Genomic DNA, 27,186 nt, shown 5'->3' with positions numbered 1-27,186 from the left:
GTTTTTTGAGCAGGTCCTAGACACTATAGTGATATTTTGCGACAACAAGAATGGGATTCGATTGGCAGAGAATCCCATGTTTCATGACAAGTCCAAGCACATAGAGATTTGATATCATTGCATTCGAGACATGGTGCAGAGAGGAGCCACTAGACTCCATCACATATCAACAGATGACTAGATTGCAGATATTCTCCCCAAGGCTTTGCTAAAAGGGAAGTTCTTGGTATTCAGAGAGTAGCTTGGACTTATGGATGTGACCCCTCCTGATAAGGGGCATCGTTGATCGAGGACATTGAGCTACTAGCTCTTCCCCCCTTTTTGAGCTGCCAGGGTGAGGAATTGAGATGTAGAGCTCCTGGGATTGAGGGATCTTTGGACAATAGGGTGTCACCCCTATCTCTTACCCATAGGGTGGAAGATGTAGCTCCCCTATCTTGGTCTAGCAGAGTATACCCCAGTTGGCATCATACCCACAATATGGGCTTGTCGGGATTGTCGCTCCTCATCTGGCCAACGAGTTGAGAGGGCTTGGGGGTGTGTGATCCTTATCTTTGGTAAGTCAAGTATCTCACCCAAGATGGATTATGATGCAGGTGTTCTACCACATGACTCTTGAGGGTCATTGTTGGGAAGATCAGGAGGCAATAGGATGGATGAGATATCATATCTCACCTATTGCTCAACATAGGGTGGAAGACGTATGCTCCCCTATGAGATGACGTGGGGTGAGAGTGTCTTGTAGGACCTTCCCCATTATCATGGACATGAGGTGAGATTGTGCCATAGTACCTTCCTCATTGTCACGAAAGGGTGGTAGTTGTAGCTCCCCGATGATTATTCTATTTTAGTTTTGAGAATGATTCAACAGATAGAGTTGAGCAAAGATGGGACATGAGATGATGACATGATACTTATGATGATCACATGACGCAGTTGGAATTTATCCCTAGCTGAGAGGGAGTCTTAATTTGGCAACTCAGTGACAAATTCCAATCATGGGACTAGATTCCTCTTTCGGGGAGTACCAATTTTGACCTTTGAAGCACTAGATTTGGACAAGGGAAAGTGTATTTTTGAAGTGAAGCTCACAATGTCACATTTGATCAGGTCGGCCCTAAAAGAAAATTGGTCACCCTTGGAAGCCTATAAATACCAGTCAAGTAAACCTCATTTGGACATCATCGTCAAGCATCTTCTTCTCTCTTATTTGGATTGGTTCACACGGGTTTAAAGTGAGTTTGTGGAATTTGGTTCGTACAGGTTTGAGATTGTAAGGTCTGAAGCTCGCATGTGTGATTAGGGTTTTTTGGTTTCTAGATGCAGGGTTGAGTCAGAGAATTTTTGGCTATAATCACAGGCAAGCAAGCTCATCCATGCGGTTGGATCATCTCAATCACACACATAACTCTTCCTCCATGTAGTTGGGATCTAGGGTTTCAGTTTGACAATTGATTGCAGATTGGGAATGCTATGTTAAGTTATGGTATGTTCTATGCTTATAACAGTTTACTTCTTTTCCTTATTATATTCCACAAATTAGCAATCACATGTACATAAAGTAAAGTGCAGATAGAACATTAAACGATCGACAGAAAACAAGCCAAGACAAGAGACACAAGATGTGCCGGCTAGTTAGGGACAAACCCCACAATGTGTGGGGAAACCCTTTGATCAAATCTTCTTTTATCTTCAATAATTCAGCAGAGAGAAATAGTACAATAAATCTGATTTATATCAGCAGTTGCAAACCCTAGATCAGCAGCATCAGCATTAGCGGCTTCATCATCAAACTAGGGCAGACAATATCTCCCAAACTGACCGTCGGATCGGCATGATTCCACCACCAAAAGTTGCGGCTTTCAACCTACAACGTAGTTCCGATGAGGAGGTCTTCTAGTCCACGCAGGTCAAACTTTACTTCTGTTGTTGCAGCTTCAGTTTCAGCAGCTTCCTTCAAACTAGGGCAGTTAATATCTTGCAAACCGTCCGTCGAATTGACTTGATTCCACCACCAAAAGTTGCGGCTTTCATAGGAGATCCAGATGAACCTACAACGCAATTCAGATGAGGAGGTCTTCTAGTCCACGCAGGTCAAACTTTACTTCTGCAGTTGCAGCTTCAGTTTCAGCAGCTTCCTTCAAACTAGTGCAGTCGATATCTTGCAAACCGTCCGTTGGATTGACTTGATTCCACCACCAAAAGTTGCGGCTTTCAGAGGAGATCCAAATGGACCTACAACGTAGTTCTAAGGAGGAGATCTGATGGTCAACGCTGGTCAAACTTTGGATCTGCAGTTGCAGCTTCAGGTTCAACAACTTCCGGCTTCACATGTGTGAGAGGGAGACCCTTTTCTGCGCAGTAGAGAAGAGACTCTTCTTTGCGCAGTAGAGAGAGAGAGATGTGATGAGATGAGTGTGTCCAAATGAGGAAAAGTCTTCCTGTATTTATACACAACGTTGGTGTTTGAATAGATGTGACTGTTGGGCTTCTGAGCCTACATGAGTTGTATGTCGGCTTGATAATAATTCCATAATCAAAATAAATTCATATCTCCATGAATACTTATCGGAATCGGATGATCTTTATATCAATCCTACACCTCTCGACGAGAGGAATCTAATAAAAATATTATCAGCCATAAATAAGATGACCCACATGAAGTTTTGCCCTGGTTGCCAAGTTTAACATGCTAACTCTGATCAGTATTGTTGTTGGGATCATATTTATGATATTGTTTGGTTGATATTGTTGGATATTTTTGTATGGGCTCATTGTACTCTCTGCTGAACATTTTATGACAATCTAATAGAAGAAGAATTTCAAAGGGTTTTCCCCCTTGTGGGGTTTTTCCCTGGTCTTTGACCAAATTTGGTGTCTCTTGTTGATGTGTTGATTGTCTCCTATTGTCATTGCATTATTGTTCTATCTTCAATTACTATTGATTGATGAAAAGTATTAATTGTTATTGAAAGATTGCTAATTGAACAATTGAATTGAGCTAAAGTAATTGAAACAACATAGAGCAGTGTAAAATTAAAACAATGAAATATCAATGCAAGATAAACAAGTTAGTAAGCTATATCTAAAGGAAAAGGAAAAGAGAAGAAGGCCTCCCTCTTAAATAACGAGGCGGGATACCATGGGATAGAGATCCCAAGCTCCCTCTAGAACAAGCTTTTATTATTATAGCACAAGAGAAGAAGTCCTTTCGACAAAGGGAAAGGACTCTTCAAAACTCAAGGAGGATTACAATGATAGAAGAACTTTAAAAACAATCTCCTCAAGATGCAAAGATGAATCAGACCAGCCACCAATGATGATTACCAACACCTAAAACAGGTTGATCTAACCCTCAAGGACACTTGACCTTCAACAAGAAATTACACTAGTCACCAAAAACCCACGGCCTAGATGGAGGATGGCCTCCTAGGCCTTACAACCAACCCATAAATTTAATTAAAAGTTTATCAAAATTTTTATGGTGATTTTTAAATGCTTCAAGGCTCAAATGACTTCAAAAAAATTTGACTTCACCACATCATATAGATTTTCGTACCAGCTGGAGAGGAGGCCCATTTAGAAGCCCTCGACTTTGAGAAAGAGGCCTAAAAATGTATGCGACTTCCAAATTTTTTTTTGCAAATGAAAACAAGCCCCTACAAATCACTTTTGTGCCAAAAAATTTGTGATAAACCCCTCTCAAAAAATTTGTTGAAACACCTGCAAGAGAAGGGTTAGGAAATAAAAATTAAATGCAAAATCAAAGCCCTAGAGGCTTGTGACCAAGAGAAAGAGGGAGAAATTCTAGCGGCCTAAAAGGAGAAGCCTCAAATTTTTTTATAAGCCACAAAAATAATATCCAAAACCTTCTTGATGCCAAATATAACCATCAAACGCTAACAGCTAGCCCAAAGAGTGAGATTTGAAGAAAATAATAGACAAAACCCCAAGCAAAATGCTTGAAAATTTTTGCAAAACAATTTATAGAGGTGAAATCCCTTGGATGATTCTATCTTGAGTCAAAAGAAGCCCTCAAAACCTCGAAAAGGCTAGAGAACCTTTCAATTTTTTTTATTGAACTCCAAAACCCTAGTCGTCTAGGCTAGGAGGCTAATGGTGACTTGAGAAATCGATATTCCTCAAATTCTTGATGGGATCAACCCTGCAAACAATACATACCAATCAATACAAGCCAAATATCGATTTCCTTATCCAGATCTGCAAAGAAAAACAAGAAAACCCAACAACAATATATACAAGTCAAATAGAGATTATATACAAGGTTAGAGTGAAATATATACAAGATCTATTCACAAATTTACAAGTAGAAGCTCTTTAAATAGTAGATCTATTCATTAAAGCTCTAAAATAAATTTTGAAAGAATTTTAAAGATATTTAAATTTTAGATCTAGGGAAAATGGTAAGGAAAACCCCTTTTCTTGATTCAAAAGATAGGTCTTCAAGTGACCCGCTATGGGTTCTTCAGCTTCTATGCTTGGATAGTTGGTTGATTCAATTGAGAATTTCCCCAAGTATCCAAGATTTGATCAACAAAAATATTTCTACACACTTGAAAGATAATTGTTAGATCCATAGAGATTTGGATAGCACAATGATAGAGGAGTCTAAGGGTTTAACTGAAAACCAATAGATCTGCTCCACCTAGTGTATTTATCCGAATCTAAACAATGATGCAAGGTAACTATATTAGTATATACCAATGAATCTTCAAAAGCTAATGGAAATAACAATATAAAGTACTAGTAGAGCATTAAGCACAAGATATAAGAAAGATTATGTCGTATCATTAAAGATTAACACCATAATTTTGCCCCAAAGACTTATTTTATTGCCCAAAAAAATTATTACAAAGTAGTAGAGCTTCGCTTGACCAAGAGCTCTTGATTACATGATGATACAATGAAGAGCTTAAAGCTTCCTCATATAGAAAAATGAAAGCATGAGAACCTCCAAGTGGAAAAAACAACTAATTTGCTTGATCCATGGATTCATCCTCGTCAACAAATTTTGAACCCTTGATCACTGCTGCACAGATCTCCAAGAAAATTCGACTTCCTTGATTGATGTGCTAGATGGACCAATCTTTGACCTCAGGGTGGTTTTGGACCACTGGAAAATCTTCAAAAATAATTTTCTTGGAATTCCCTCATTCAAAATAACCACCTGGACCAAAAAATTCGATTTCCCTTGAGAAAATATTTTCCTTTTGGCCCAACGAATTCTTTGTGGGTCTTTTCGGCCTTGGAAATGAGACTTTTCTCCATTTTGAATTTGAACCCATTTTTAGAAAATGCACATTCCATTTTTTAATTATTTTCCACCTGGAGAAATTTTTATTTTCTCTCATTTTTATTTTTTTGACTAATTTCTGGCTAATTATTTTGTCAGAAAATAATAATAATGACTCTAGAGGGGATTAGACATATTTTTCCACCCTCAAAGTGTGTCTAAATAGAAAGTTTAGGAGTTGAGGTGTAAAATTAAATACTCATACCCCCTAGAACCTCTTTAGACAACACTTTTTACATCAAATATTGCATAGACATCCCATACAGAAGGGGAATTTTGACAATAAAAACATGACCTCCAGACTCAACCAAATTCTGTGACACTTTACAGTTGATCTAGTATGATAATTTACATAGAATCGATACACTAGGACTCACCTAAGACCTTTCCATAGAGCCCCACTCTAACTTTGGGGCATGCTTGGGAGAAAAACTCTAGCAATTATAAATATTAAAAGAAACAAAAATAATTGGTGGAGGAAAAAAAAATCCCTAGAGTGAAACTCTTTGGTAAAAATCATAGGCTGAGATGTTTTACATGGCTTTATAAACATACTAGAATCATTTTTACATGGAGGCCAACAAGGCTACAAAATTTGGATTACAATATGAAGACTAGAAGCTATAAGATGATGATGAAATCTGAAAAAATTCTGACTGCTCTGCATTGTACTCCGTTCAACCGGTGGTTGACACATCAGTGGTCAACAGGCCTGAAGGCCTTGACCCAACCATGTGGGGGTTTAGGTAGACCTTCAACAAAGAGCATGACTAACCTCTACTTCAAGATGTTTGGCACCATGACTACTATCTGTTCGAATTCAACGATGAAAGCCTCTGGTGTTCCAGTCTGTTTGAGTTGTGCCAACTCTCTAAAATGTATCTCAGGATCCTTCCGATCAAAAGGTTCTATCAACCTTTGGGTTAAGTTCACAGAGGATGTTATGTTGGAGTGCCTTAGGGTGACCAGTCCATGGTACCACCATTCATGCACCTCTCCTTCCAAGTGCAATGTGGCAAATTGGATAGCGTCTGCCTCCTGCATTGGATTAAGTCGGAAATAGGTGTCTAGTTTTGGTACCCAAGCCCTAACTGAACTTTTTGCTGATCCATCGAAGGAGGGAATAGACAACTTCCCCATCTTTGTAATGTTCCTAATAGAAATTTTACAATGATAACCAAAGACATGTAATAAGTTCAACACAAATAATTTTCGGTAAACACCCATGAAACAGAAAATGCTCCCAGAATGCCAAAATGGGCAATTTTAATATATATAGAACTGTTGGAGTTTGGGTGAAGTCCACATAAGATGTTATGTTGGAGTGCCCTAGGGTGACCAGTCCATGGTACCACCATTCACGCACCTCTCCTTCCAAGTGCAATGTGGAAAATTGGATAACCTTCGCTCCCTGCATTGGATTAAGTCGGAAATAGGTGTCCAGTGTTCGTACCCAAGCCCTAGATGAACTTTTGGTTGATCCATTGAAGGAGGGAATGGACAACTTCCCCATCTTTGTAATGTTCCTAATAGAAATTTTACAGTGATAACCAAAGACATGTAATAAATTCAACACATAATTTTCGGTAAACAACCATGAAACTGAAAATGCTCCCAGAATGTCAAAATGGGCAATTTTATTATATATAGAACTGTTGGAGTACAATAGGAAAAGGAAGTAGTGCATCTGGGCTTCCACAAGGCAAGCTACAAGCCCCAGGTGATCAATATATTAGTACTCAACTGCTGTAGAAGTCTATCCTCCAGAAATCTTCACTGGCCCAGTATTTTTGCACTGCTGGCTATCTTGAGACCCTGATTTGACCCCTCAGATCTGCCTAGAAAAGTCTGTAAAATTAGAGTTGAGATCCTTGTCAAAAACCCAAAATGGGTTTGCTCTAGTTTTGACTGTCCAAATTCGGCCCCAAATAGCTTTTTCCTTCTCCACAACCAGAAAATTCTACCTGTCACAAAGAATGATGTTTGCAACACCCAAAATGCTAGAAACCTCCCTAAAATTACCTCCCAACCAAAATCCGAACAGCCCAACTCCTAAATCCTTCACACAAGACTCCTCACACTTAGCACCCACAGGTGATTGCACATGCCTGTAGATGATGACGCAGTCCCCACATCTAGAAATCCATACTGAGTGATGGGCTTCCTCTTCTACTGCAAGTCATCCTCTTTTGACTGGAATTTTGCCAAGAAACACCCCAACAACAGTGTAATTCCCAACTTCCGGCACCACTCTTCCTCATTGAATGCATGGCTTCTCCTTCTACGTCCCAGCTAAACCAAAATGGCGTGGTACTTACGTGATGTCTCTCTCCCAACCTCCAAACAAAGATAAAAGCCTTCCTAGGGTGGCACTCAAGGTCCACCGAAGAAAGGTTGAGCTTCACTCCTTGGGAAGCTTTTGTGCTAAGCAGCACTTGTAACACAGCTGAACAACTAGAGCAACAATCGATTATCAAAATGTCAAAAGCCCCAAATGATGCTTCTTCCCTCTTATTTATACTTGTTGGCCTTTGGTCTCATGTGGGTCCCTCCAATGACTTTGACCTCCCTTAGGCAATTCGAATTCTCCACCAAGTAGAGCGTATTATTTTGTGGGAAGGTGGCCCCCACATTCCACTAAAAAGACTGTTAATTTTAGGTATGTTCTACACTTAGAGCAATTTATTTCAATTTTCACAGTTAATATCTTTTCCATATTAGCAATCACATCAGCATTAAAGTAAACTGCAGATAGAACATAAACATAAACCGTAGAAGACAAGCCAAGACAAGAGGACACAAGATGTGGCGCTAGCCAGGGACAGACCCCAATGTGGGGAAACCCTTGATCAATTCTTCTTATATGTTCTTCAATAGTTCAGCAGAGAGAGAGAGAGAGAGAGAGAGATAGTAAGATCATTTCTAAGAAGATGAGATCAGTTGAAGACATGCTGCTTCAACTGATTCTCCAAGGTGACTCCTTCACCTATCATCGTGCTGCGTTTCGTTATCATGCTGCACCTCATCGTGCTGCACCATGCTGCACCTCATCGTGCTGCACCATGCTGCACCCATCATCACAATGCTGGACCTTATGCTACATTGTTGTTCCAGTGTTTAGCACTGTTGTACCTTGTGCCACTGCTGCACCATGTTGTCACCCATGTGCTTGCTGCACTGTTGCTGCTTTGTGTACTTGCAGCACCAAGTACCATACCGCTGTCCCAATGTGCTTGCAGCACTATGCTTGCTGCACCTTGTTGTTGTTGCTGTCCCATGTACCATACTATTGCAGCACCATGAACTTGCTGCATTAAATAAAGTTGTCCCATGTACCGTACCACTATGTATAGCCACCATGTATTCGCTGTTGTTGCTGTCCTATTGTGCCACTGCTGCACAATGTCATACATATCCTAATCATAGTGCTGTCCCAACATGCTGCTGTCCCAACATGCTGTTGTCCCAACATGCTGCTGTCCCATCATTGTGTTGTCCAATGAGTTTGCAGCACCATGTACCTTTGCTTCTTTGTCACAACTGCTGTCCCATCACAACTTGCTATGCTTGCCATGCTGTACATGCTTACACTGATTCTTCTAACAACATTCTCATCATCAAATTATCCTCATACTTATACTTGAATGCTGGTGCACTGTTGTAGTTCTGCAACTCTGGTTAGGGCATCAATAGTACCCTAACAACCACCTCTAAACTCGGCAACAGTCCTTGAAAAGAGTGCGGCTTACCTCCCTTGAGAAGCTGCTGTCCATACATCCCTTCACGCTGTCTAGGGCAGCCTCCACGCTGTCCCTTTGACCCTTTATACGACGACTAATACTTTGCTATCCACACAACCCTTCACACTGTCTAGGACAGCGTACACGCTGTCCCTTTGACCCTTCATGCTGCGGCTAAGACTCTCTTGTTTGACTGCGGTTAGGTCTGAATTAGACCAGCATTTAGGGCTGGATTAGATCAACGTTTAGAGCAACCTTTTACGTCTGCGTTAGGGTTGCCTTCCATCTGCATCTAGGGTTGTAGGCTTCCTTCTAGACTTGCGTAGAGACTAGTGTATAGGTCAGGGCTCCTTCTTGATATCGTTAGGGCTTCTCTTCATGACTGCGTCTTGTAGATTAGGGCAGCGTATTTCTTCTTCTTGACTGTGGCTAGGGTAGCCGCATTCCTCCAACGTCTAGGGCTACCACTCCTAGATTTCTCTTCCACTAAAACCCAAGACAAGTGGAGGGAAATCAAGATAGAAGTGTGTGTAGAAATGACTATCAAGTCATCTCCTTTTATACTAAAACGTTGAGCACATGTGGGGTCTATTTGGTTGCTGGCCGACCTTGACAAATTGTCTTATAACACAAATAAATTCAAAACTCCATGAATACTTATCGAAATTAGATGATCTTTAGATTAATCCTACACCTCTCGATGAGAGGGATCCAAGAAAAATATCAGGTGCCATAAATAAGATGACCCACATGGAGTTTGGCCCTAGTTGCCAATTTTAACAAAGACCTCGACCCACTTTTCCTAAGTATTTTCTCCAAAATTTCCTTAGGCCCAAAATGACAAAATTTACAAAATTGGGTTCTCCTTAGTAAAATATTTAGGGAGGGACATTACAGTCCTCCCCTCTTGGATGTTGCTTGTCCCCAAGCAATTGCAAAGCTGGATGATGTAAGATTTGCTCACTTTCCCACATGGCATCCTCTTCCGGCAAATCTTTCCACTTAACCAAATGCTCTCTAATTACCCTGTTCCTCAATCTCCTCTCCCGAGTGTCCAATATGGCCTCTGGTGTCAAAACTAAGTGCCCCTCATCATCTAATGGTGGCAACTGAATTGTTGTTGTAAGCTGCTTCCCCAACAACTTTTTTGGGCATGAGACATGGAACACGTCGTGGATCCAACTCCTTGAAGGTAGCTCCATCTCATAAGCTACCTCTCCGACCCTCCTGATCACCGTATATGGCCCATAAAATTGTGGTCAAAGTTTTTCTGCCCCCTTCTGCTTTAGTGAAGTCTGTCTATGGGGCTGCAAACGTAGGTAGATCATGCCCCCCACCTCAAACTGTCTCTCCACCCTGTGCTTATCAACATACATCTTTTGTTGATTTTGAGCCACCTGCAAGTTGTTCTTGAGAGCTTGGAGAATCTCCTGGCTCTCTTGAACCCAATCCTTTGCCCCTAGGGCCCTGTTATCTCCAAACATCATATCAGAAAAAGAAAGTGCATCATACCCATAGAGTGCTCGAAAAGGAGACATACCAATTGACATGTGATAAGTGGTGTTGTAGCAGAACTCTCCTAGATGAAGCCACTTGACCCATGCTCTCTGTTGCCCTGTCACATAGTTGCGTAGGTACCCTTCCAACCACTTGTTCACGATCTCGGTCTACCCGTCTGTCTGTGGGTGATAGCTAGTGCGGAGCGTAAGCTCTGTCCCCACCAACCAAAACAACTGTTGCCAGAAAGCTCCCACAATTCTGTTGTCCCTGTCACTAACAATGGTCTTGGAAAGACCATGTAATCAGAAGACCTCTTGAAAGAACAACTCGACCACCTGGGAAGCTGAAGATCTCGATGAGATGCCAAAGAAATGGGCGAACATGGTCAATTTGTCGACCACAACTTAAATGCAATCCGCCCCTATGCAGCTGGGAGCCTCGTGATAAAAGTCCCTGGACACACTCTCCCACTTCCTCTCCAAATGGGAAGCGAGTGTAGTAAACCTGTAGGATGTGACAACTCCACCTTGTTCCTCTGACAATCTACGCACTCTCGCACGTGCCTCAGCACGTCTCCCTTGAGACCTCGGCATGAGAATCTCTCCCTGATGGCACGATATGTCTTGAGGAACCCAGGGTGTCCTACTAGAGGGGAATCGTGGGATGCCTACATAATCCTCTCCTTGAGTTGGGATCCTGGCACCAAATATATCCTATCCTTGTAGTAGATCACGTCATCCATCACCCGAAACCTGTCATCCCTGTGTGTGCCATCTAAAATCTCATAAGCCTGCCTATCTTTGGAGTACTCAACCAAAATTTGAGCCTTCCATTCATGAGTAACATCCATCAAAGATAGTATTGCGGGCCTCCGTGAAAGTGCATGTACTACTATGTTGTGCTTGCCCTTGACATACTCAATCTTAAAGTCATAGGCTTGGATCTTGCTCACCCACTTCTGCTACCTCTCCACATGACACCTACCACTTGAAGGGTGTACCTTGGACATGTCCTTCCCTTTAGGGGCTGGGAACACCTAATAGGGTTGTTTATTAACCACTCATACCTAAAGAGGTAACAAAATTACATGCTCAAAGCCCCAAATCTGGAAGGAAACCTACTATGAACTGTCCCTTTCTACCCTTGATTAAGGAGCTTATTCACTCAATTGCATTAATGAATTATTGTATCTGAAGGTGAGGAGATACATTGGATCTTATACAGGATTGGCAGGTGGTTTCACTTTGGGCTTGGCCTCCCTATACGGGATCCAAGCCCACCAAAGGATCATATTGACACTTGTAGGGGAAGCATTGAGATCCATGGGTTTCCACCATGTGACAGAGCTTTATCTCATGCCATGGGAAGCCTCGACACCTTCACCAACTTGTTCATTGCCCCACATTATATGTAAGATGATGCACTTGGACCAGTAGTGCCCCAACCAACTTTACATTGTATATAGGGTTTTGGCAGTTGATCCAAGGCCCAAAGGAGGTTTGTCTCATTCTCGAGACATGGGAGGGAAAGCACGATCTTTCGTGCTCTCATTTGGAGTAGTCTACATGCTTATCTTATATCGAGAGACCCATGAGACCATTCTTTGTGCCCAGGGCCACTTTGGAGCACCCCATGATGTTTTACTTAGAGATCAAGGGGTCACCCCCTTTGACCATCATTCATGGAGCCCTCTTCTTCATCATGGCACTTGAGGACTCAATTAGGCCTTCCAATGACCCTCCTACACGATTGCTACATCATTTTGGCTTCATTTGGATGGATTATATTACACTTTATTGGCTATTCAGTGGGCTTGTCACCAAAATTATTGTTATTTTGCACATTAAAGTGAATTTAGGGGCATCTTAGGCTCATATAAATAAAGCAAGATCTCATTTGTGTCAAACTTCATCATCACACTTGGATCTAATTCTTTTAAGGAATTTCACACTTTTCTCTTGGATGTTTATTGGAGATCTCTTGATGCATTTCGATATCTTCGGAGCTGAAGTTTCTTTCTCTTGGAGCCATCTTCTTGATCTTGGATTGGATATATCTATTGTTATCTTGTTGAAGAATTTTGCATGAAAAATGTCTAATGTGTGGAAATTTTGTAACTAGCTCTTTCCTTTGTGTCCTAATTATTGAATATTATTGTAAAAGATTGCCAGATTGCAAATTTGTGCATTTTACTCATTGATAACAGGTAGATGAATGTTCCTAGTGGAGTAAAACTTGTTTTTCTTCCATGAAAAGCCATAGATCTTGGGATAACAAGTAGATGAATGTTCTTACTGGAGTAAAACTTGTTTTTAGTCCATGAAAATCCATAGATCTTGGGTGGGTAAATGTTAAAGAGTGCTTGCTAGGGCATCACTTTTTAGCCTCCTTGAAGACAATTTCGGCCAAATTTCGAATCACATAGACTCCATAACCCAAGGATAAGGCACCGATCCAAGTAAATTTGGTGATCACTCCTTTTTCCCTTGTCTTTTTCACATTTCCTAAAATTTCAACCCTTACCTTAGACGACCAACTAGGGCCTCCATTGAATTGCATAGAGAGGAGCTCTTGCAAGATTGCTTAGACAGGCTACTACGCTGGTGTTTCCTCTAGCTTTCCTCCAAATTTGAGGCAATTCCCACGGTTGGATTGTGAGAAATCTCAATCCCTAGTTGCATTCCTGGAAATCATCTTGAACATATTGGTAAGAGCTCTTCTTGAGGGTTCTGCAGATAGTATTCGGTGGACAAAATTATGATGGGTAACAGGTACCATCTCCTCCAAACAAAACAAAATTACGAGACTATCAAAGTTGAGTGACCACTGAGTTGAGTAAATCTTCTCTTGATAGAAAATAAACAGTAACTTGTGGATTTTTCCATCTATGGTCAGTTGTTCCCTATTCTTCTTTATCTCTAAAATTCCTAGCGTTGATGTTCCTAAATATGTAATATTCACTTGAATACAGGCTACTGATCCCAGGTGATGTTCTCATAAAGAAGTTTATCATGAACAAGGCTCATGTTTCAGTTAAAAATAATGCGTTTTGATAAAAAAGACAAAGAAGAAGAAAGCTGTTAAAGGTGAAGATACATGCACCCTTCGCATTTTCAAGCTCCTTACACCTTAAATGGCATAGTATAAGCAACATTAATTTCAAGAATATGCAAGAGCTTGTACAAACATATGTTTGCTGACTTTTTCTTCCACTGTTTTTTTAATTTGTATTGCGCATACTCTTTATTGAATTGTCATCCTGTTAAATATGAACAATTATGCAGATATAGTTGTCTATGATCATTGTGTCCATGGCTTATTTCTGCCATTAGGTTATAGCTACAGCTCTTTTATGTTGATGCAGTTGTCTTCCCTAAACTTTAACGTTCATTTCAAGGTTACTGCGAATTAACCATTTCCTTTTATCTGAAGTTTTCAAGTTGTAATTTGCTTGTATCTGTGAGAAAATCTGATGTTTTTATCCAGCATCACTCTCTTCTGATGCGAAATGTAATTGTACCGTTTTGAGTACCAGCTTCATAATTTCTCTTGGTTTCTCATCTATTACATTTATGACTCCATGTCTTCACTCTATTTTTTGGATATAGCTGTTATTGAATAAAAGATGGGTTTGTACAGAAGGCTGATTGATTGCACTTGTGGTCTGCAGCATATGATTATTGGAGGGCTTCCTCTACTGGTATTGTCGGTTATGAAGCATGACCCTGCCTTTACAGGAAGTCTTCAGGAACTTGACTACGGTGATTGGCTGGCTCTAACATACACCTCAATATTTGGAAGTGCCATTAGCTATGGTGTTTATTTTTACAATGCAACTAGAGGTATCTTACTCACCCTTACATTCTTTTATAAATGATTTTTGATTGTGCTATTTGAACCTTTATATGAAAGTTGTGTCAGTGTTCAAAACAAGCTGTAATAATTTCTGAAATTAAGCTGGTGGCTTGTATTGAAATATGTGAATATAATTGGCTACAGTGTTTTCAAAGTTGGGCTGAGTTGACCACTGCCCATATTGTCTCAGCCAATGAATCAGTTTGGAGGGCCAATTCAGTACCAAACTGGCCAAGTCAAAGTTTGTCTCAGTCAGTTTGGTGATTGTTACTCACCATTGTAGAGTAACTTTAAAATGCTCCTAAAGGAGCGTTATTCTATTGCTGGCTTGTGAAATTTGAGAAGTTCACAAGTGTATCATCAAACAGACTGCACAATTTGATATGAAACCTTGGCCCTCCTAATGCAAAACTTTATAGATAAAACACACAGGGAAGATGAAAATTCTCTTTACAACTCTACAGGAGGTAGCAGCACATTTTTGTTTACAAGGACAAATGATCAGGCAGCAAAGGAACCCAAGGAACCCATTTGGCCACATTCTTGTGCTGTGTTGTAGGAAATGTGCCTCCTCTCCCCCGTACCAGGCACGTTTCGGTTCGAGAACTCTAAAACATGTCTGAAACACATTTTAAGGGGGGTGAAATGCATTTCACGAGTTTGAGATATGTTTCACCCCCCGGCAATGTGTTTCAGGCACTGTATAGTGTGTTTCCATGCTCATACAGTGAGTTTCAGGCCTCTTCTAGTGTCATGAAAATATTGTGGCTGAAATGCATTTCCGGAGGGGCAGGGGCGGGTGGGTACACGTTTCGTGAGGTTGAAACATGTTTCGCACATCCCCCCTGGAAACATGTTTTAGGTGCTGCAGTGTGTTTTTGCACTCATACAACTCATTTCAGGCCTCTTCTAGTGTCATGAAGGTATCGTGGCCCGTGGGTGATTGCAGTTATTCAGTTTTTGTGACAAAGCTAATCATTAACATTTAGAATTTTGAGTTAGAGCATTGTATTTCTTCTGCTCAATAAAATACAGATGCAGGTATGAGTGTTCAGATTTGTGTACTTGCTCTTCACATTTCCAATGTAATGTGTTTGTAGTTTACTGTTAATTATTGCAGCTGCAGTCAAATTCCACCTTGGACAGCTCAGATGACCGAGATGATGATTGCATTAGATTCCTCTTTACCTAAAGATAACTTTATTTGGACAAGCGAAAGTTTATTTTTGAATTTATTTATTCACTCATGTATATTGGGTTAGGTCAGCCCTAAGCACATGTTAAATTGGACAGGTTGGCCTCAACCCCAAGTGGACCCTCATGAAAGCCTATAAATAGAAGAGACCTCAAGCTCATTTGGACACATTGATCAAGCCATCTTCTCTTCTCTTATTGTCTTGGTTTGCACAGGTCTGTCGGAGGAAAGTTCGCGCAAGGGTTCGAAATCTCAAGGGTGAAGCTCGCACTGATCTAGGGTTTTCTGATTCCTGGACGCTGGCACAGAACTGGGCATTTTAGTCCCTGGACACTAGCACACAGTGGTCAAGACAACGTCTAGAAATCCCTAGACGCTGGCACAAAGTGTTTATGGGAGTGTCCGGGAGGCTAGGGTTTCCGCTGCTTAGTTTGGTCCCCAAATGCACGCATAGTTTGGTCCTGAGAGCATCCGGGCTACCATAGATGCTCGCACAGTAGCCTTATGAGAGCGTCCAGGGTTTGAGGCAGATCTAAGTATGTTTGACCTTGAACACCGTCATCCAGTTCACCTGGGAGCGTCCAGATCTGTTCCGGATGCAATATTCCAGTTCTGTAGAGAGCGTCCAGGGCTGTTATAGACGCTTGGACAACTCCTCCCTACGTCCGGGACTCAAAGATGAGATTTCAGTATTTTGAAGATTCTGCTCAGTGACAGCAGTGTTCAGCAGTATCCAGCAGTTGACTACAGTCAGTGACAACACATTACAGTCCTCAGAATCAGGGTTGTGATTATAAGCATGATTAGATCTGTTTCATTCATATTATAGTTGTTTTGTTGCATAGATAAGTTATGGATCTTTGTACTCTCTTTTGTTGAATCATTTGATGACGATCTAAGAAGAAGAAGATTTGCAAGGGTTTTCCCCATAGTGGGTTTTGCCCTGGTCTTAGACCAATCCTGGTGTCTCTATGTGTGCATGCTTTTCTTCTATTGTTTCTTTATGTTCCGCTGCATTGATGATGATGATGTTGTTCTTTCTATATAATTGCACATGTTGATGAATAAGGGTGTAGATTTGAATAATGTAATGATGATATGGGGTGAACTTAATATATTAATGAAGAAATGCAATTATCAAAGCAAAGAACAATGCAACCCTATGAAAAATTAACATGGTATTAGAGTTGGGATGAAGAAAAGCCATGGGTTGAAGAAAAGCCATGGAGATCACCCCGATAATGACACCTTTGATGGAAGCAAGAAGAGGATGGTGGAGACCTAAAAGAATTCTAGGGTTTGAATAAAACCCTAAGCAACTTGATTACTAGGGTTTGATGGTTTCTATGAGGTTAGGGTTAGAGAAAAAACCCCGGTTTATGGAAACAATATGAGATATGGAACCTAGCTGGTAAACGTGAAGATGCTTAAGCACTTGAAAAAGATTTGATGAAGCCCTATATGGGATAATCCCTAGCAGACTTGGTTGGATAATTGAAGGCAACATTGGTATATGGACCATGGACATTGATAGCTCTTGAAGATTGGTTCAAGAGGGAGAGGATCACCTCTCATTGAAGATAAGTATTTCTTGACTTATGATGCCTCTTACTTTTGTTTAGACCTATGGATCTGATGATTATGTTTATTGCTTATACTTCCTGCATATGTATTTGAGTATATGGATGTTTCTAACCTCCTTGATGAGATGTGATGAGTAGATCCTTCTTGAGGATCATTTGAGATGCAGGAAAGAAAAGCTAGATCTGGAAAGAGGTAAAGAGGTACTTGATGAAAAGGTGACAAGCACTACAAGCTGCCTATGAGAAGGTGCACAGGTATTTGAATACCACAAGGTATGCATGGTATGTTGTATTTCAACAATAACATTGATGGCTAGGTAAGCCCTAAGGTATGATGAGAATGTCTCTTTCTTTGATGACTCATACATGCATATGAAAGTGACTTGGATCTATGTTTCCTATGATAAAATGATGCACTTGGTGTTGAACATTTTGATCTTCTTGAATTCTATGAGGCTATCTAATATTGATACATTGATACACTTGATGATTGGCTAACATCCATCCGTTGGACATCTTGATCCTATAAGGAAGGCTAGCACCTTGACTCTAGTAAATGATACTCTTGATACTTGTCATGATGGATTTCATATAGAAGGATAGCTCATTGACTCTTATACATGATACTACTGGTAATGCTTGTGATAAGCATGATGAAAGCATATGGAAAGAGAGATTGACACTCTTGTTGTTTTGGTAAAGTTTTATTGAATGACCTAACTTGATCTCATTGATCATGATAAGCATGGTAACCTTGATGTTAGAGGTATAACTATGAGATTGATATTCTAGATCTCTTACTACCTGTGGTCATGTCTTGATGGCATATGGTAAAACTAAATGCCCTAACTTGATGGATTATCTTGATTATGTTCATAATATGATGTTGCATCTATCTACTACTTTGAGTCTAACCTTTGATGAAAGATTGATGTCATGATGCTGATAGCCATATGTTTATGATCTAACAGATCTACAGTTACATGACTCTAGTAGAGATAGGTTGATGACATGAATGAAGTAGATTCCCAGTTAGAGGGAGAATCTCTTACTCACATCACTATTTGCATTCTGTACTGTTGAAGGATGATTTATGTGCATTTGACATTATTGAACTGCAGCAAAGTCTTAGATCTGAAGCTTGTACATAAATTAGGGTTTCTGTTCCAAACACAAGCACAAAACTGAGAGATTTCATCCCTGGGTGCACGCATGCTAAGGCCCAGGTAGCATCCAGGAAGCTAAAGATGCTCCCATGATACCCTGAAGGGAGCGTTCAGGGGTTTGACTACAGTTGACCATCATCGAAAGCTTTCTGAAGCTATCTGAACTCTGAACCATGGTGTCTCTGACATATTCTGCCACTGAAATATGATTTATGAAGTTGTTGGGTTAAATTGTTGATCACATAAAATTGAAGTATTGTGCATGAAATCGGATGGTCACCTAGAAGATGTCAGTTCCATAGATATGTTGCAGATAACAAGATCTGGAAGTAGGAAAAGCTTGAATGTTTTCCATAACATGAACATGCAGACTGAACTTGTCTTTGCAGGTGATCGGGACATACATATAGATATGTCACTATGTTTGTGCTACAAGAGGTTGACATGATTTGGCTAATTGATATAGATGAACAATGTGTTGTCATGATGCTTGACAATAACTTTGAATTGATGATTGAGATATGCTTTGACTATAGATCTCTCTATGATAGCAAATTTGGACTTGACCTGATGTCTAATGATTTGATCTGATGATTGTTGATTTGCCCTAATGTCAATGCTATGTGGGTATTCAGAAATTGGCCTCCTTGTTCCTAGCACAATGGTTGAGGTATTGATAGCTGTGATTCAACATGAACATGGAACCTGCATGACTCATCCTTGGTGTATGCATTTTCACCTAGTGACATAAATGACTTGTATTATGATTATGAGAATGACTTGATAAAGTTCAGATTGATAATGCATGGTTGATGACAACTTGTTGGCATAATAATAAATGATGTCACGACTTGATATGACTCTCCTTGTCACAGTGTTGAAAGTATTAATACTGTGATAATAATGACTTTGATAATGGTTGTGTTCTAGCTTTTAAACATTGATGAGTTGACTTTGTTGATGTGATGGTACAACATTGATTTATGTAAGGATGATTATGATGGCTTAGCAAGGCATTATGCTTAGAGCATTGTATGAAGCAAGATCCACGATCCAGATATGTCTATATTTGACAGTTATCTGATGAACTCAGGATGATGATTTCCAAGGTATGACTTTGATTTTGATTATGGTTTTGGTTTTACATCCTGATGGTCTACTCTTGACAGGTGATGAGCCTCTGATGATCTAAATCAGAGGGAGATAACTTATGAAGCTCGAAATGATGTATCACAGGATGATGAATAGATTTTTGGAATTGGGAAAAGAAATTCTATATTCAAAGCTATTGAAAATGTTTTTGAGTAATGAAAATGCAAATCCTTGGATACTCCGATAATCGATCTGAAGTTCAAAGATGTTGTTGAACTTGACATGGCATCCCACTATTGATTGAAGCATTGATGTTCCATTTTGAACTTCCATTTGTATATATATACGATGTGCATAAAACCTGAATAAATGTTGATTTTGGGTAGCATCGGATGTGCTCTAGCTCCAAAATTTTGTGGAGGGGCTAGAATACATAAGATCATCACGACCCATAAATCGTTTGGAGAAATTCCACCCAGATTGTGATTTATTAAAATAATTAGTATTTTTAGTGAGGTTTCTAAGTCTAAACTTAAGAAAATAAAAATATTAATGGATATTAATAAAAATATGGGTGAGAAGCTTCTAAGAGATGAGGATCAAGTCTATTTTAATCTTAGCCGTTGATTAGGGGTTTAATCTTGACCGTTGATTCATCAACAGGAAAAGTATAAAAGGAGGCTTGAGGGTTAGTTGGAGATACACCAAGTGATCAGTTAGTTTGATTTTTTTGGGGCATGGTTTGCTGAGAAAATCGAACCAGTGATCTGAGTTGCAGTGAGGGGCAGAAGCAAAGATTTGGATCGGAAAGGAGTTCCGAGCCAAAGAGTATCGGGCACAGAGAGGCAACAGTAGCATCAGAGAGGCAGCGCAGAGGCCTACATAGCCCAAGAAGGGGCTCACGCAGTGCTGATGCAGGCCAAGAGGGTCTCTTGCAGTGGCAGTGCAGGATATTCGTCAGAAGTTCGAGATTTTGCTGGAGAAGCAAGGTTCTGAGCCGGGAGGGTTGAACAACAGTCTTCCTCTAGCAAATCGATCCAATAGAAGGGGTGACACAGTCTCCTAGAGGCAAGACGCTGGCCCAAGCAGTGATTGCGCCGGGATTTCGCAGTGTTTGCGGGAGTCAGGCCACTTAGTGGATCAATTATGAATTGGAGAACGAGGTAAACCCTCCCATGTATTTCTTGCTACTGTGATTTCTCTGAAAGATTAGCCGGTGTGAGAGGCAACCTGATGTACTCAGATTTTGCTTGCTTAATTATAAAAACTCTCTATCTGCTGCACCGATTTTCCCGCATTGGGTTTTTTTGGGGACGCGTTGTCCAAAAATAACGGTGTCCCTTGTGTGTTTGTCTCATTCATCATTTCAGTTTATGATCTGTATGTCAGTGTAGTCTGCAATATTGTTTTTCATCACTGTTTATAAATTAAATAACTTTTTGAATGAAATAACAAGTAGGAGATGCTAAACCAATGACTACAGTAGGATTTTTGTTTGTAAAGATTCATAAATTTTCACAATAAATTCATGAGTGAGCCGCTTCATTTACATAGAGTTGCCACCAACCATCCTTTGAAATATCTACATGAGATATTCTATTTTTGAGGCTGAGATATTTCTCCTATGATATGTGACTGCATGGATGTATTGTTGTTGATAGAGATTATTGTTAAGCACATTTGGATGTTTCTTTAGTATGAGATTTTCCATGATATCTTGGATGAGAGGTCCATAGTACAATTGAGGATGAGTATGATGTTGCTAGCATGGCTAACTGCGAGGCAGGATGAAGAAGCTCCTTAGAGAGCTTTCTGAGCATGATTTGGATATGACATACATACATTGTGATGACATAGAGGGAGATCCGATTGGTAGAAAGTCCCATATTTATAGTTTGGACCGAGATACTCTCATATATTGAGACAGTGCAGTTGTTCGAAACTAGGTCAGGCTTGTGGTTGGCACCTCCTTGAGAGGGAGGATGATTATGGTATCCTTTTTGAGATTTATATGATTATTTGTGTTTTGACATGATACTTGATTTGATGTCTTGTATGAATAGGAAACAATTGCTGTTGAGACAAGATGATACCAGATTTGAGTATGATGAGAGCAACGCTGATCGAGGACATTGAGCCAACTCTTCCTCCCTGTCTGAGCTCCCAGGGTGAGGAATTGAGATAGAGGGTTCTTGGGGTTGAGGGAACTCTGGACAATAAGGTATGACCCCTATCTGTTACCCATAGGGTTAGAGATGTTGCTCCCCTATATTCATAGGGTCAGAGAATGTTGCTCCCCTGTTTGGTCTTTGCAGAGTATACCCCAGTTGGCATCATACCCACAAGCTGGGCTTGTCAGGAATACCACTCCTCGTTTGGCCAACGAGTTGAGAGTGTACTTGGGGTGTACAACCCAAGTTGATTATGATGCAGGTGTTCTACCACATGACTATTTAGGGTCATCGATGGGAAGATCAGTAGGCAATAAGATGGGTTGAGATAACCCTATGCGATTCCAAGTTGAGATTGAGCTCCCTGATGAGATCCCAGGGTTGAGATGTGCTCCCTTGTGTGTTTGGATATCCTATTGCTCGATATGGGGTTGTAGATGTATAACTCCCCCATGAGATTCCAGGTTGAGATGTGTTCCCCGATGTGGTTCCAGGTTGAGATGTGCTCCTTGATGATATGCTCTCTGATGATGATTGATGATGATATTCTAGGTAGTAGCCCGTTGGCAGAGATTCCAGGTAGTAGCTATGAAAATTTCTTAAACCTGGGAATTCCTACTACAACATTGATGATATTTCTCCTACTTGTTAGATGTACATAAACAAGTTATTTGTAGTTTCCTAAGGCAAACATCAAAATACATACACTGCAGCCTACACCAATTAAATTATACGCCGAAACAAGAAACTAAAAAATAGAGAAAGATACACACAAGTGACACAGTTGTTTTTTTTTTGTTTGGGGTAGCATCAGATGTGCTCTAGCCACGAAATTTGGTGGAGAGGTTAGGGCACATGAGATCTCCAATACCTAGAAAGGGTTTGGGAAAATTCTAAATAGTTCAGGAGATATTAAAATAATTAATATTTTTAATAGAGTCCCCAAGTCTAAACTTAAGGAAAATAAAATATTAATGAGAATTGGTATGAAACTGTGTTAGAATGGTCCAAAAGACATGGATCAAGCCAGATCTAATCTTAGCCGATGATTAGGGACTTAATCTCGGCCGTTGATATGTCAACAAGAAAAGTATAAGAGGCTTGAGGGTCACTAGGAGATGACACCAGAGTGATCAGTGATTCTATTATCAAGAGCGGGGTTTGCTAAGAGAGATAGAATTAGTGATTGGGAGATGCAACTGAGGGGAAATTGAGTACAAAGAGATAGAGAGGCAGAGATAGTGCCGGGAGAGCAGTGCAGTAGCCAAGGAGAGTGACGCAGAGCCAGCGAAGGCTCATGCAGGGCCACGCAAAGGCAGTTGGGAGCTGTGCACAGCCTCAGAGAGGCCAGCGCTGCTGACGCAGAGGGCTAGAGGGCTGACGCAGGGCATCCTAGGGCTGACGTAGACCCATTCGGGGTGACGCAGGGCCAACGTGGGACAGAGAGGGGCTGACGCAGTCCAGAGAGAGGCTGACGCTGGGGTTTCTGGGGCAGATTTGTGCTCAGTAGCTATTGGAAGGATTATTCGGGGCTTCAGCCAAGGGATTTGTCAGAAACTGAGAGGCATTACTACCAAGAAAATTCTTTGTTGGGTAGGCCAGTTTCAGCACTCAGATTGTACTATGATATTGCTTAATAAGAAAACCCTTAGATAGTTGCACCGGTTTTCCCACATTGGGTTTTTCGGGGACATTAGTCCAAAAATAAAGGTGTCATATGGTGTGTTTGTTTATGTTTTTTTTAGTTGCTAATCTATAATATGTTGAGCATGCAATAGTGTTTACTTTTAGCATTTACATTGTAAATAACTTGTTAAGGAAAATAACAAGTAGGTAGGAATAAATCAGATAAAGTGAATGGAGGGTTTCTAACTAAGTAAACTTAGAAACTTCAACATGGTATTAGAGCGTGATTGCAGATCACAGGAGGACTAAAGCACATAAGCCGAGCGGAGCAATAACAACAGAAAATAGCTGTCCCGAGGTGACAGAAGCTATTTCTAGCAGAGCAGCAATAAGGAAGGGTGACGCAGTGCCTACGTCATCAAGGGTGAGCCGGGAAGAGGCAACGTAGAGGCTAAGGAAAGCAAAAGAAGCCACACGCAGAGCCTCATAGTAGCTGGGAGGGCTGAGGCAGTTGACTGAGGAGGCTAGGTTGCTAGTGTCGGGATTGCGCAGAGCCTAGGAGCTCCCACCTTCATGTTGCTGGGGTTTAGAAGGCTGCGGTAATATTGCAAAGTGGAGCTGGTGAGGTACTGTAGTCAAAACAGTACCTGACAGAGCAAGGTCAGAGGAGTTGCTACCGAGGGTTTCTAGCTGAGGAACCCAGATCAGTGGTGCAGTTGCGCAAGATAATCAGAGTAGGGGGCATCTCGACAACGACAAAAGGATTTCCAGGAGGGAAATTGGGACTCAGAGGGAGTCTAGAAGAGAACTTCCAGACGGGAAGTAGAGACTCAAAGGAGTCGAACAGAGAACTTCCAGGAGGGAAGTAGAGGAGCATCATGGCATTACATGGAGTAAGAGACCAGGACTGGACAAAGCATCGAACTTCGCAGTTTGGAAGGCCAGAATATTATCTGTACTGATAATGACAGGTACGAGGAGGCAATGAAGAGGGCCAAGAGTATTATCCTTGATGGGGTCAAGGATCATGTAGTACCACACATAATCGAGAAGGAAATGACATTTGAGATGTGGGAGGCTCTCAAGAAGCTGTACCAGCATACTTCTATGCAGAGAAGAATGCTTCTTGAGAATCAGTTGAGGTCGTATCAGATGAAGAAGGGAGAACCGATTGACACCTTCCTTAGAGGACTGAATGAGATCCGAGATCAGTTGACTGCTATAGACGTGACACGGGATCAAGAGCTGATGGTGAGGACAACCCTGAATGTTGTCTTAGAAGACTGGGAGGTGTTTGCCCAGAGTATACTAGGCAGAGGGACTCTCCCACCTTTGGACGAGATGTGTGGGTAGCTCTTCGCCAGGAAGAGATCAGACCGCAGTCGAAAACGAGTAGCACCAGCAAGGGGATCAAAGTCAAGCAGGAGGAGGAAGATGTGGCCCTAGCATCTGAGGGAAAGCAGGAGAAGCGAAAGAAGAAAGATCTCCCCAAGATCAAGTGCTTCCATTGTGGTGAGTTGGGTCATTATGCGACCCAGTGTCCAAGGAAGAGGAGTAAGGGAGAGTCTTCCGAGACTAAGGCAATGCCAACACGGGTAGAGAAGCAAGTTTTGACACACGATGACTGTGCCATGAGTGCACATGCACCACTTGAGTGGAAGTGGGAAGACATCGCGCTGTAGTCAGACGGACTACAGGCAATGAAGGGCAGGATCTTCGAGGCACCCAGCCTCTTGGATTTGTTAAAATTGGCAACCAGGGCAAAACTTCATGTGGGTCATCTTATTCATGGCTAATAATATTTTTATTAGATTCCTCTCGTCGAGAGGTGTAGGATTGATATAAAGATCATCCAATTCCGATAAGTATTCATGGAGATATGAATTTATTTTGATTATGGAATTATTATCAAGCCGACCTACAACTCATGTAGGCTCAGAAGCCCAACTGTCGCATCTATTCACCCACCAACGTTGTGTATAAATATAAGAGGACTTTTCCTCATTTGGACTTACTCATCTCATCACATCTCTCTCTCTACTGCGCAGAAATGAGTCTCTTCTCTACTGCGCTGAAATGGGTCTCTCTCTTTCACACATGTGAAGCCAAAAGCTGTTGAATTTGAAGCTGCAACTGCAGAAGTAAAGATTGACTTGCGTGGCCTAGAAGATCTCCTCTTTGGAACTGCGCTGTAGGTTCATCTGAACCTCCTCTAAAAGCCGCAACTTTTGGTGGTGGAATGAAGTCAATCCGACAAACGGTTTGCAAGATATCGTCTGCCCTAGTTTGATAATGAAGCCGCTAATGCTGATGCTATTGATCTAGGGTTTGCTACTGCTGATATGAATCAGATTTATTGTACTATTTCTCTCTGCTGAATTATTGAAGATAAAAGAAGATTTGATCAAAGGGTTTCCCCACACATTGTGGGGTTTGTCCTTGGCTAGCCGCCACATCTTGTGTCTCTCGTCTTGGCTTGTTTTCTGTCGATCGTTTAATGTTCTATCTGCACTTTACTTTATGTACATGTGATTGCTAATCAGTGGAATATAATAAGAAAAAGAAGTAAATTGTTATAAGCATAGAACATACCATAATGTAACATGGTATCAGAGCTGAGGTGAAGACAAAGCCCGAGCAAGAGTAAGAGCAATCATTGAAGAGAATATTGGCAAGGCTATCCTAAAAGAACTATGGGGTCCTCAACACTCTTTCCTGCTGAAGAAAGCTGACTATCACGGATGGAAGATGTCTATCGGTCTAACCCTTGAGAATCAAGGAGTGTTGGATCATGTGAGAGGCAATATTGTTGAGCCTCCATCAAATGCATCCGCTGCTACCTCGAACAAATGGAAAATCGAAGAAGTCAAAATAGAAGATCATCGGGACTCTATCGACAAGCACTTGGTGTCCTACATCTCTGATCTAGACACCTCCAAGGAAATCTACGATAGACTGGTGAGTTTATTTAAAGTTAATGATGGAAATCAAGTTTTGTTTCTTAGAAATAAGTTGAGGGAAATCAAGAAGGGTAAAGATGAAAGTATGCAAGCATACTTCTTAAGAATCACCGAGATCAAGAACGATCTCCTATCTCCTGGGGAAACCATTACTGACAGAGAAATGGCACTCACAACTCTCGGAGGATTACCATCTGAATGGTATGTGTTCAGGACTACTCTTCTGAACAATAATGTAATTCCTAGTTTCGAGGAATTAATGGCTAGATGCATTCAAGAACAAACAAGGGTAGAAGAGCAGGAAATGCCCTTGCCTAAAGGTCCTCCTGCTGCTTTTTCTTCTCATGCTAAGAAAAGAAATAATTCTGGGTCTAAATCGAAAAGAAAGGTTGGCTTTAAGGGTGGAAGAAAAGGACGATGTTTCATTTGCAATAAAGCAGGTCACTATGCAAGGGAATGCCCCGATAGAAAGGACTCTCACCGTGACGATGATCAAAATCCCTCTCATGGTAATCGAAGGAATGGAAAATTCAACAACAAAGGAAAAAGGAATGCGGGAAATCAAGGAAGAGGGCAACCATTCAAGAAGGCTAGAAATTCTAGGTATGAATCTAACACTGTTGACGATAAGCAGGCTGAATATTATCTACCAGCTGCTCTATCTACCTCCGCTCCTTCGGACTCAATGGGAATTTGGCTCATTGATAGTGATGCCTCAAGACACTTCACTGGTTACAAAGAAGTACTCTATAATCTGGTAGATAAAGAAACTAACCTGGAAATTGTCCTTGGAGATGACATGAAATACCCAGTGAAAGGTGTAGGCAATGTTTCTCTTAAACTGAATCAAGGTAATACGATTCACTTACAAGATGTATTATATGTACCTGATCTCAAAAAGACCCTGGTATCCATCTCGGCAATGGAAGACAAAGGCTACAAGGTAACCTTTAGCAATGGCAAGGTATGTATATGGAAAAATAA

At 41.0% G+C, this 27,186-nt stretch overlaps 1 protein-coding gene across 3 annotated transcripts in view; it reads left to right on the top strand.

Annotated features, from left to right (window-relative positions):
• Positions 1 to 27,186, top strand: part of LOC149191514 (nodulin MtN21 /EamA-like transporter family protein) — a 338,056-nt gene that overhangs the window by 103,525 nt on the left and 207,345 nt on the right. For all 3 annotated transcript variants that reach the window (XM_089404310.1, XM_089404311.1, XM_089404309.1), the window contains one exon: positions 14,225 to 14,396. In XM_089404310.1, the coding sequence (XP_089260436.1) occupies positions 14,225 to 14,396 (172 nt within the window). The remainder of the gene's footprint in view (positions 1 to 14,224; positions 14,397 to 27,186) is intronic.

The sequence above is a fragment of the Pinus tabuliformis genome, chromosome 2_2 (genome assembly GCF_031772625.1).
Source record: "Pinus tabuliformis cultivar Carrire ecotype Pingquan chromosome 2_2, CPIR1, whole genome shotgun sequence".
NCBI lineage: Eukaryota > Viridiplantae > Streptophyta > Pinopsida > Pinales > Pinaceae > Pinus > Pinus tabuliformis.
Note: the sequence above shows the minus strand (reverse complement) of the source record. Positions and strands in the feature narration are given on the sequence as shown.